Genomic DNA, 12,981 nt, shown 5'->3' with positions numbered 1-12,981 from the left:
CTGGGACCTGGGACTCGGCTATCGACAGCGATCCTACAAAGACAGAGCAGAGGTCAGTGAAAAGGCAAGACTGTAGAGTAGCTCTAGTGTACGCACGTCGCGTGATGACATAACGTGCCGGCGGCCATTTTGAGGGCTGCGCGCGCATCCTCACACAGGGAGGCGCGAATGCCGGAGAACGAGCACATTGGCTCGGCGCTCCTGAAGCTGTGTAGCTAAGAAATAACAGCGTACTTCCTCACCCCTGTATCCTGTGGTTATTTAGCACCCCTGAACCTCTACAAAGACGGCAGGCAGGCGCAGCCCCGCCATTTGCATAACTCTTTCAACACGCATTTCACCTACTGAGACTCAGGACGGTCCGAACTGTAAGAGTCCTATAGCTGTCGTGACAATCTGCGATGGAAGCTTTGCCTTAGGTTTGGATACACAATACGCTCGCGACCTTCTGAAATAGTAACCCTGCAAGGTTCACACGTTAGGCTTTCTTCAAAAACTCAAGGGATTAACTCGGGAGCCATCCCTGAATGTAGCTGTTATGGCAGGGGTTATCGAGTTCACTGACATTTGCATTACTACAGTCGGGTTAGATCCACATTTGCCAATTGAGAACTTCAACCATTTGCTGTAGCATAATGTTGCCAGATAATTCCATATCACTACTGGACTTCCAGTCTTGGGTTTTTAGTTAATATAATCATGTATTTTCAGTATTCATGTAGTCGTTCGTCCTCAGGCACAGGAGCAAACCCATAGAAACTAGGTGACATGCTTGGTCCTGATTACCTATGGACTCCTGGGATGCACATAGCTCACTTACTTGTTAATTATCCTAGGCTATGTGAAATAACATTACTCCACAAAAAGAGCTGTATCATGAGTGGGTCGTATTTTCCAATGAAAGAATATAGAAAAACTTTACACACACACATATAATATACATTGTCATATACAAACCACACATTCTTGCCTATCCACTTATTTGCCACTGGAAAATACCAGCGTATGTTTGATGTGATGCAGGAACCAACATTAAAAAAATAGTTGTAGTTATAAGATTCATTATACATTATACATTGAGAACAAAGAGGCTCTTTATGTCTTTTGTTCCCAATGCCATATTGCAGGGTGACTCTGTCCATTTTTTTGTCTCGGGCCTCTACCCATACATGATTTAGTGCTCTTCATTTAGAGTCTCGAATATTTGGTACCACGATTACAGTTCATCTTATTAACCTAACTCCCAGGTGTTTTATTACCTCACTTTCCGCCATTTACCTATGGTTGTAGATTTGATATTGGCTAACAGTTTGGTAGAGTTGCGGATCATCGACATAGAACAGTGGTGTAATTACTGATTGGTTCATGAATACACTAACGATTCAGTGGAAAGTGAAGCATTGGGAATATTTTTTTCCTATAAGCAGTGCTGTGCAGAGGTCCTTGAGTCATGAGTGCTGGCATGGCTCTGTTGGGTAGGATGCAGACAGTTTCCAGACCTCTCAGGGTTTGCTTCCTAGAAGATGCTCATGATTTCTTTTGCATGATTTGTTGCGGCACTGGTACAATCCTATTTTTAGGCTCTCATTTGGTCTTTAATACCTTGGCCTGTCGACTTGTCAGGGGGAGTTTGTCCTCTTCCTTGTGGGATTGATGCTACCAAGTCAGACTTTTTCTCCTTGTTGCTAGTTTTGATGCCTTGTTTTATTTCATTTTAAAAGTGTGATAATATTTAACGTGAGAGTGGTGATGTGGTGGATGGCACTGAGAAGGAATTCTAGCCTATGTTTACTGGATTTTATTTACCATGGATATTGTGGTAATGTAATAGGTTTGTATTAAGTGCCTTCATTAGTTCCTTCGCCACAGATGCTTGCTATGACACAAGATGTGTTACACATTTGGAATGTGATCAGTGAATGGTCTGATCACCACGGATGAGCTTCTGTTATATTCAGAGTTTTAACTGTTGTGTCACTGTCCATGGTCCAGCATTTTGCCCGCTATATATGTATTAACCTTCAGGAGTTGATTAAACCCGTTTGTATCCATCTTTTTCATGAATTCTAAGGCCTGTCTGTTCTCCGCACTGTGAACCCACAAAATGTAGCTTCCCGATAGAAGGACCTTTCTCCTAATATTTGCAGGTATAGTATCAAGTTAACACACTCCTCAAAGAAGCTGTGTCATAACTTTGAGTGCAATGTCGTGAAAGATAATTTCACAACATATCCTGCTGTTGTGAAAGGTATTTAAGAATTAATCTTGCTGCAAGCCTTCACGGTTTGAGGTGATTTTGAATGATGGAATAGGGGCCATGGTACATGGCACAATTCCGTAGAATGCCAATTAATCTATGCCTGGTGATAGAATTTTCTGTTTTTAGCAGACTTTGAAATCCTGAGGCTATAAGGTCTTCCAGGATATTTATGGATTAGTCACCGAATCACAAACTTGTCAGCAGCCTTTACTTGGTAGTCATGTAAGGCAGGGACTTTGTTAGTTGAGAGGGCTTTAATTAGTCCACTCTCTTCAGGATTGCTGTGTTAGTTTGTTTTTTCAGGCAGAGGCAGAGTATGGTACCAAATAGTGAGGCTTTGGTGAAGAGTATTAATGAATAGAGGATGTGAACATCAGAACACTGAGATTGTAATTCACTATAAAACTAAACAGTTTGCTACATTGGAAATTGAAATATTCTAAATCTGGTTTGTCCAGCAGCATCAAACACACAAAAGGTGATAGAAGGAATGCTTGCAAATAGCATAACCCTGGTAATTTGTTCTTTGTCACTTCAGACAGTGCATGTATGACGAAAAGTCTGTTTGTGGTGCCTGGGATTTGGAGACTACCTTCCGTGCCCTTGAATCAGACACTAAGGACCAGATGTAGGTAATCCTATTTTACAGATTCTAAAATACCGAATTTTACCGATTCGGTATTTTAGAATCGGTAAATGGGATGTAGGTAAAAATTTGGTAATTTTTACCGATTTGGTAAAATTCAGAATCAGCCATTCGGTATTTACCGATTCGGTATTTACCGAATTGGTATTTACCGATTCGGTAATTCCCATTCAATCCTGGAGAGGCTGTGAGAGCAGACCTGAATCCTTGAGCCACAGGAAAACGTGTGTGCTTTTAAAGAAGGAAAATGGAAAGCACCAGTGAAAAGGAACTTCCAGAGAGGAAGAGAAAAATAAAATTCAGCACCATGGAGCTGCAGGTCCTCGTGGAGGAGGTGGTGAAAGAACACCATAAATTGTTTGGAAAGCAGTCCCTGACTGTGGCTGAACCTGTCAAAAGAAATATTTGGCTGGAAATACAGTCCAAGGTGAATGCTGTAGGAATGACTCCAAGGGACATACATGACCTGAAAAAGAGGTGGTACGACCTCAGGAGCTTGACTAAAAAGAAAATTGCAGAGCTCCTTAAAGAGGCAAATAAAACTGGAGGAGGGAAGAACCGTGCACCTCCCCTGACTGAGCTGGAGGAACTGGTGGATACCACCACAGAACCAGAGAACGTCTGTGGACTGGGAGATGCAGACAGCTCAGCCAGAGCTGCCACCAGAAAAGGTAAGAAGCATGCACAGCAATCACCCCCACCCCATCACCTTCCTTTTACCCTATGTGGCAGTGTTAATCCCACTGCAGTAGAGTTAGCAGTATACAGGAGCAATGCATTATGGGCGATGTAGTCATTGAAAGACTTACCATGTCAGACAGCACACCAAGCAACAAGTAATGCAACACATATCAGTCACAAGCAAGCTGAGGCAATATGTGCAGTGTTTCAGTGAGAAGAATTTAATTGTGTAAGCAGTGAGGCAGGAGCACATAGCTAATGTACGCTTTTATGTCCGCAAGCGAGACATCTCGCAGGCGTACCAGGGCGAAGGAAGGCACCGCACCACAGAGGGATGACAGCCAGGAGGCAGGCACAAGTGCAGGGAATGTCACAGAGGACACAGCTGCACCAACAACACAGCCACCATCCAAAGACCCTGAAATGTCACCACAGCTGCAGGCCTCCCCAGAGCGTTCACAATCCCCTCTGCTACTCTCCTCACCTGAAATGCCTGCGTCCCTGCCACAAACAACACCAGCAGCTCAAAAGAGCAGGAGGCATGCAGTTGCCCCACTAGTAGAAATGGAAACATCAGCAGGTGACATGGAGGGGGATGACACTCCAACCTTGGCCACAGAGCAGTCCAGCGCAGGGGGTGCCCGCACAGATACCAGACGGCGCAGGCCCAGAGATAGCAGTGAAGTACAACCTGTTGAGTGTCCCAGTGTCTTTCTTGGACTGGAGGGTAGCATGGTCAAGATACAAAGAATGCAGGGGAAGGCCATCCAGTCGGTGCAATGCCAGATGAGACACCTGAATGGAAACATTGAAAACATAGGGAAGGGCATCAGTGCACTGGTGGATGAGAATAAAGAGATGGCAAAAGGAATGAGGGAGATGGCTGCAGGGATGCGGGAGATGGTCACAGGGATGCGGGACATGTCACAATCCGTGCAGCTCCTGTGCACAAAACTGGACCAGGGCAGCTCGACAAGGCGGAAGGACAGGTAGCAGGCGCAGCAACACACTAAGGCAGTGAACCGCCTGGCCACAGCCACTTCCCTTCTATGCAGATGATGCATCAACATGCAAGAGGGACTAACACACAGCAGCAGTGAGGTGTCGAGGGGCTTTGCAAGGGTTATGAGTGCTGTAGAGGTGCTGCTCAATGCACAGTCAGCACATACTGCTGCTCTGGATGTACCTGAGAGCGAGGAAAGCACCAGTAGGAGCAGCATGACAAGTCCCCCTGTTGCTGAGACATGGAGGAGCAGCAGGATCCATGGTGCTCCTACACCCCACACACCCAGTGAGGACAGCCAGCAACTTACATCTGGCACCGGTAGACATGGCCGAAAATGACTTATACTGCCCACACTCCATGACCTTTAATGGGGAAGTGAGCCAGGACTACCATTGTTAAAAGGATAACATTTGTGCCCTTGTTTACCTGCGTAGTGCCAATGATTAAACTACATTGGGTACATACTCCACCTGTCTCTGTCTTTACTTACTCAGAAATAGTTCTGTGTGATCTCTGCCCGTCTCTGTCTGCCATCTGTTGCTGGCGCAACTCCTGCTGTGTTGGGTTCAGGCAGTGCATGTTCATCATCGTGGTCCTCAAAGTCGCTCAATTCCACCTCTGTGCCCTTCTTTGTAGCAAGGTTGTGCAACTTTGCGCAAGTTGCAATCATCTTACAGCAGATGAGTGGTGAGTACTACCGTGCCCCTCTGCTTTTGTGGAGGCAGCGGAACCTGCTTTTCAACAGACCAAAGGTGCGCTCCACAACGTTCCTAGTGGATTTGTGTGCCACGTTGTATCGTCTCTGGCTCGGGTGAAGAACCTGGTTTTCTTAGAACCCAGCGGTGCCAGGGACACACCCGAAGTCTTTGGATTCTCCTGTCTTGGAATACAGAGACACAGAATACTTCTGGATGGCGTCAAAGATCAAATTTATTAGCTGCAGCTAGTAACAGTAAACCAAGCAATACAACACGGTGTACAACTCAGGAAACTGCTCCATTTCATAGAGCAAGACATCACTTTTTATACACCATATTCTCATCACAAATGTACACCCACTGCGCAAAATTCTGACCAATAGGACACATTTTCGAACTGAGTATCACATTAACAAAAACCCAATTTACAGTAACCCAACCCAAAAGTTAATTATTAGGACTGTCCCAAATTCAATTTCCACAAGCCGGACAAACCCATAATTGAAAGCACTACCCATGTAATGAAAAGTTGTAAGGAAAGAAACAATTCAGATGTTGAGTAGGATAAGATATGTGCATGAAACTAAAAGTTAACGATATCCTGAACATTGATTGGCAATTTTAGACAACGATCAGCCAGAGAAATTGGCTTCGTGAAAGGGTCAGTGTCAGGTGACGGGGTCAGCGTCCTACAGTTCACTCACAAGTCAGAAAAAGGGCCTGTTAATGCATACATGAACAATGAGGGCCATGCAACTTTGTTCGTTCGGTTACCTCCACGGCCTACGTGAGAGCAACACAAAAATGGCGTCACGAACAACTCAAACAAAATGGAGTCTGGTTCGAAATCACAGAACCTCACGGGGTTGAAGGGTTGAGGAAGGGTGTCAGGATGAATGAGCGGACGGCATATGCACTGTCACCTATTTATAAATGAGAGAGCCATTACTCACATGCACACAAACACATTCATCTGCAATATCTATCAGGGTGTGTCACAGTGTTTTACCTAGCAGGTATCCTTCTCCGAATTCCCCCGCTGTCAGGCGTGTGTAGATCCCACTGTTCTGAAAGATGTAGGAGTTGTGGGTACTTCCTGGGAACTTGGCCACTATGTCTGTGATATTGTTGTTGGCATCACAGATTACCTATACATTGATTGTGTGGGTTGACTTCATGTTTCTGTAAATGTACTCTGTGGCAGCAGGTGGGCATATTGGGATCTGGTTGCCATCAATACAGCCGATGACGTGTGGGAAATTTGAAATTTGATAAAAGTCAGTCTTTGTCTTGAGCAGTTCCGCATGAGTTTCAGGGAAGCAGATGTAATTATGTATTCTCTGCATCATGGCCTCTAGGAACTTCCTAAAGAAACGGGACAGGCAGCTCTGGGACACACCACCTACCGCAGCCATCACACTCTGGTAATTCCCAGATGCAAGCAGGTGTAGGCTACACAGCGCCTGCACATGGGGTGGGATGGCGTGCGCCCTTGGGGTTGGGTGATCCAAAAGTGGGTGCAGGTCCCTGATCAACTCTAGGATGGTTTGGGGGTGTAGCCTGTACCTTTGCAATATCTCTGGCTCAGTGAGTTGGAAGAGTGTTATCCTCTGTCTGTACACTTGCTCCTCCCTTCTCCAGACCCTCTCTCCTGCTGCCTGTAGCCGAGCCGCCTTGCTATCATGTAGAATGCCGCCATTCTGGTCACACTGTTGCATTTTGGGGGCTTTTTTATGGCCTGCACCTGGTTACCACCTGCTTTCAATCCATGGTAATTACCGACTCTTAAATACCGAATTTCATGAAATTCTATATTTTAGAAGTTACCTACATCTCAAAACTCATTTTTTACCATTTCTTATTTACCGATTCGGTAAATAAGAAATCAGTAAATACCGATTCGGTAAATTCCGAATCGGTAATTTCAGATTTGGTAAATTCAGATTTGATAATTTCCGATTCGGTAAATTCCGATTCGGTAAATTACCGACTCGTATTTACCGAATCGGTCTTTTTTGGGCTCCTACATCTCAAAAGCCAAATACCGGTTGGTACCGGCCGAAATTCGGTATTTTCGGCCGTTACCGACCGGTATTTGGCTACCTACATCTGGCCCTAGATATCTTATATTGTTGATGCAAAGATTCTTGTGAGGAGAGTGTTTCTTAGTGTTGTGTGACCAGTTATGCTGTTGCAACTACAGTGAATGAGGTGTGGAGGCCGTTAGGAGTGCTGTCTCATCGAGGATTAGTATAGCAACCTTTTAAGGCATGGGTAGAGTGGGGAATTGCTCGGGCCACCCCTTCCAAGGAGACTCTGGTTAAGTGAGTGGGACAGTCAAAAGTCCTGGTATGAAAAACATAAGCATAATAACAGATTCTTTATCAGCTAGGCATTCTTACCATAAGCTAAATGTGTATTCCTGGACTGGCCCATCTGAATCCTCAGATTCTCAGGCTGGTGATTGCAATTAGATTAAAACAATTGGGGCCATATCTCTCACCACACTTCAGCTCACCCTTCTGTCTCTACTTACCTACACCCTCTCTCACTATGTAAACTCTCTACCATGCCTATATAAGCCTCACCTCTCTCTTAGTGTACTTCTGATCTTCACTTCTCTATACCACTCTCCCATTGCCTTGCCTATTTCTCTACCACTCGATGTGCCTTTCTGTTCATCTCCTGCCTTACCCCTTTCTACCTCATCCATCTCTTCTTAGCTGATTGTTCTTTTTTCATTGGGTTACTGGTTGAAGGTGGTAAAACCTAACCCTGGGCCGAGTTACCCAACGCGGAACTACGCAAAGTGCAAGAAAAACTGTGTTGCACTATGCGGAGATCAGCAAGTGGCGGAGCATGGTAGAAAAATGCAGCTCGCGGTGATTGCACAGTGCCGGATGCTTGTACGCACTGTGCAATAATTGTGAACATCACCATACACAGCGCAAGCTTACATTTTCTGTCGCTAGAGTAGATTTTTACTCGAGCTGCAGCTTTCTCAATGCGAACGGGCAGTTTCTCAACGCAAGCGGTTGCGAGCATACGCGACCAATCGCAATGAGAAACCTGACCCCCCCCACGTTGAGAAATTTTGCTGGGAGGTTTATTTTCGGCACTCGCTCTCGCCAACTTGATGTTGGCGCTTGTTAGAAACGGGACCTCTGGCTGGCCAAGGCTTGCGCCAAGGTCAGTCAGAGACCACCATTTCCAAGGTCAGGGCTAGGGAGTCACACACCAAGATAACCCCCGCTCACCCTCTAGGTAACGTGGCGCGAGCAGCAAGGCTAATCTCGGAGGCGATGTGTAAAGCGTTTGCGCGCGCACCCCAGCGACAACAACCAAAGGCCCACCACAAAGGAAACTCCACACAAGGTTATATAAAAATAGCCTTTGTATTATAGTAAAAACACATTAGATAACACACACACTTTACAATGTGCCAACAGGCACGGGCAAGATTTACAAGGGATTATGTACAGGACAGGGCCACCTGGACCACTGTCAGGGGTATGCACTTGTTAGAAATAATACTTGTAGGTATAACACTTTAGCACATCAACATACAATGACTGTAACACAGAAATAGTGAATATAGCATACAACCAGTAACTACTGGTTGAGGGAAAATACCTCCTACGCCACCCTAAACACTGTAGGGAAATCACGCAGGGAACTAGGACCTTATCCTCAGGACCTATGGAAGGAAAACCTATCACCTAAGCAAGTCACTTTTAGCAAAGGGAAGGAAACCTAAAATAATCACCTAGGCAAGTAACTTTTAGCAAAGGCAATAAAACATCAACATTCCTCTAAGCAGGTCACATTTAGCAAAGGGGAATAAAAGAACAAAGAATCACCTAAGCAGGTCACTTTTAGCAAGGCGATAAAACAAACAATTGCACATGAAACATTAAAACACATTCAGAGGTGCAGGTAGAACATTTGCGCAGGAATCTAATTAGCAGTAAATCATAAATTGCGCAGGGTGCACATGGCACAACACCAGAATTGTCCCCCAGGCCAACTGGCCTCGAAAGGGCTGGAATGCCCTGAGTCTCAATGTCAGGGGAGGCTGCGCAGGCAGCACAGAACAACAGCCTAAACGTAGCAACTGTCCACTAAGTGCTGGACAGTTGTAAATCACAGTTGGGCACACGTTGGAGCCTCGTGGGCTCAAGAACACAGGTGGCACCCAAGAGCCTCTCTGGGGCTCTAGAACAAATGTGGGCGCTGTGAGCCTTTCTGGCTCTAAATAAATCAACTGCCCCCTCGAGCTTCTCTGAGCTCGCAAAACAAAAATGGGACACTGAGCCTCTCGGGGCAATAGAGCAAAGGACTGCCCCCCTCGAGCCTTGCAGGCTCGTAAATTCACTGTGGGCGCGAGCCTCAGGGCTCGAAATATACAATTTGCCCCCAGGAGCCTCGGGCCCGTTAAAGACTGTGGCTGGAGCCCCTCGGGCTCAAAGAACAAAGAATGGCCCCTCTCGTTGGAGTCCCTCACGGGGGACTCAGAATCCAATAATGCCCGCTCTATCCTGCGGAGCGGCCCGCTGCCAACCGGGGCCGCTCTGCACACAATGCAGACGCCTCTCACTCACCAGGTCTCTGGGGCCGGATGCGTCTCCTCTTCTGGTCAGCGCGGGGCTCCCTTTCACTCTGGGAGCCTCGAGGACAGAGCCGGCTGCTTCCTTCCTCGCTGCTCGGCTCCGGGGGCGGGACTTCCGGATCGCCTCTCCCGGGCCGCGCAGCGATTGGCTGACGGTTCCAGCACTTCCGGGTCGTCGCGGGCAGCGCGGCGGCCCGTTCCAGGTAGGCAGGCGGGCTCCCAGTACCCGAGGAGTGGGCTCCCTCGAGGTATTTACAAAATCCAATAACGGGGCAATGCCGGGTGGGCACCGGCGCTCAAAATAAAAAGTAAAGCGAGGTGGCACTCGCTAATGCCAAAAAGCGGCAAAAGCGCTCCACAGCGCTATAATAGAAATAAAGCGCACCCAGCGCTTAGGGGCTAAAGAAAAGCGCTCCTAGCGCTAGAAATATCAGCAAAGCGCTATTGAGCGCTGGGGCACCAGGAAAGCGCGCCTAGCGCTATAAATCAAATAAGAGCGCCTCCAGGCACTCTAAGTCAAAGCAAAAGCTCCAGCAGGGACTGGAGGCAGGCAAAGGGGCAGGGCAGGGCCAGAGCCAGCACACTGGGTCTCCAGGCAGGGAGACAGTCCAAGTGGCGGTCCTCCTGGCCCCAGCAGCAGCAACAGCCCCCTCTGGCAAGGATCCACAAGTAGAACAATTTCTGTGGGGACACAGCCCCATATTTATACAGAGAAATCCTTTGTTAGGAGGTGCAGGGTGGGGGGAAACCAGTTGCAGCTGGCTTGGGAGTACCCTTGATGGCCCAACCACCCCTTTCATTCACTGGGGAGGCTAGGGTCATTAGACAAACCACAGGGGGGCGGAGCCAGCATTGTGTGGGGAAAACCCAGCCCATCCAGGACACAGATCTACTCCTCCCACACATCACTCATGCTGATCTCACACTCACCACCGGGCAGACCCATCCAGACTTCCTGGAGCCTGGCATGCCAGCCAGCTCCAGCCAATCACGCTCCACTATCCTCACTGCACACATACATCAATGTCCAGAAGTAGCACTTCCCTTCTAGACACATACAAGCCGCACATACCATTGCGCAGCATTCATTCTCACGAGTTCATACATACTAAACTCGAGCCTGCACTCCCCACACATCAGGAACTACCAGGGCACACACATTCCCCATGCATTCCTATGGGAGGGCAGGCCAGCCATACTACACGCACGCACTTTCACTCTGGGACACAGGGAAAAAGTGCGCCAAGACCCAAAAATCACTACACAGGGTCACAAATAAAGGCAAAAAGATTAGGGGTGAACCTGCCCTAAGGCCCAAGTCTAACACGACCCCCTTCCAGCCAAAACGCAGGGTAGACCGATCACCACCGTGATGGGCTTCCCTGCTTGGGGCGATAAAACAAGGACGCGGGCCCACAACTGCAGGGACACCCTCCTGTTTTACGCCATGGTGAACCCCTAGGGTTCCTTCTAAAACTACTGTAGGGACTAACTGGGGTACCCCACTGATACTCTCCAGCTGCCCTCGGCCAGGACCAGGCCCTAGGCCACCCAGGTACCACTGGATCCTGCCTACTCACAAAGTGGGGGGTAGTAACCCCTGGCACATAATAGCCATTCTCCACCCTTCCTGTCTGCAAGACAGGGCTAGACTGCCACTGGTTCTCCAGCCTAGGGTCTACCACCTTAGGTGGACCAGGAGTCTCAGGGAAGGCTCTCCTCCCCTTACCTCTTCTCCTAGGGTTCCTCCTCCTCCTGCGAGGGGTACCCTCTAAACACCACTCTCCCAACCTAGGGTTTAACCCCTCAGGTGGTACCGGGGTCAGAGGTGGGCTTTCCCACCCTCTGCACCCCCTTCCAGAGTCCTGCTCCCTCCCAAGCGGGGCGGTACCTCTGGAGAAAGAACTGGTTAGGACACTGTTTACAGTATTCCCACCCTTCAGGTCAGGTGAATCCTGAACCTGGACCTCCAACCTCCGGTCTAGAACCTTTGGTGGAATCACTGCCTGGCACTCCAGGACTTCTGGGGATTCACACACCATCCCCCTGAGGCTAGCAAATGACACATATGTTGTGTGACTGTCTGCCTGGCGCAGATCTCCCGCCTCCTGTCCACCTGACAGTGCGCAAAGGTCCCCCAGCACAGAAGTGGTGTCACCATGGTCACTACACGGGATCCTAGCCCCACTGGGTAGTCCCTGACCCACTGGTTCTTCCACTGGGGAACTCCCCCAATCACTCCTCACGCTGGACTCCGGTACTCTCCCTACTGGAGCAGTACTGCCAGACTCTATAACCATGGAAGCTCCGCTTACAGATGCTCCAGGTTCTCTACCCACTAGGAGATCTCCCTCAAGTGAACTAACAGGCAAGTCTAGGTTCCCTTCCTGGTGTTCCCTAAAGGAACCATCCAGGCTCTGTGACAAGGCTTCGGGCGTCTGGGGACTCTCGGTCACACACTCACTCCCGCTCCACTGAGACAGGCAGTCAGCCCCTACACCCTCCTCACTAACCAAGGACCTAGCTGGGCTACTCTCACCCTCCTCCACCACACTGGGCTGGAAGACACCTGACCCACTATTGTTGGAATCACTCACTAGTGACTCAAAAGAACCTCTCGCACTGTCCCAGCGTTCTGCTTCCTCTGCGAGGTCCCAAGGACAAAAACACTTCAACTTCAGCAGGTGCTGGCGCAACTCTGGACAAACAACACTGAGCAACTGCTCTTTGAGGAACATATTCACCACACCGTCCACCTCATTGTCCGAGTTAGCCGTCAGCCAACCCCACATTGCATCCGAACAGTCATCCACAAAATACCCCCACTTCTGGTGAGATGGTTTCTTAAGGTTCCTAAACCTCAACCTATTCTCCTCCTCTGGGGAAACAGGAACCATACTCGGGGAACTGGGAGTGGGACTGTCTACACTGACATTTAAAAAGCTGCCACCACTGGACTCCACCCTCTCTGGGGAATCCAGACAATTACAACTGTGGGTAGGGGAGAGTCTATTCTCTAGGGCTGCGCTCTCACGGATGATGGCCCTTCTCTCCACCTCTATCCTCTCCTGCGCTAAGAGT

The 12,981-nt window shown here is 48.4% G+C and overlaps 1 protein-coding gene across 1 annotated transcript in view; it reads left to right on the top strand.

Annotated features, from left to right (window-relative positions):
• The first annotated feature begins 230 nt into the window (after positions 1 to 230).
• LOC144770513 (t-SNARE domain-containing protein 1-like) overlaps positions 231 to 12,981 on the top strand; it is a 213,414-nt gene continuing 200,663 nt past the window's right edge. The window contains exon 1 of the mRNA XM_078655087.1: positions 231 to 3,577. Within this exon, the coding sequence (XP_078511213.1) occupies positions 3,154 to 3,577 (424 nt within the window). The 5' untranslated portion in view covers positions 231 to 3,153. The remainder of the gene's footprint in view (positions 3,578 to 12,981) is intronic.

The sequence above is a fragment of the Lissotriton helveticus genome, chromosome 1_1 (assembly GCF_964261635.1).
Source record: "Lissotriton helveticus chromosome 1_1, aLisHel1.1, whole genome shotgun sequence".
Classification (NCBI taxonomy): Eukaryota; Metazoa; Chordata; class Amphibia; order Caudata; family Salamandridae; genus Lissotriton; species Lissotriton helveticus.
Note: the sequence above shows the minus strand (reverse complement) of the source record. Positions and strands in the feature narration are given on the sequence as shown.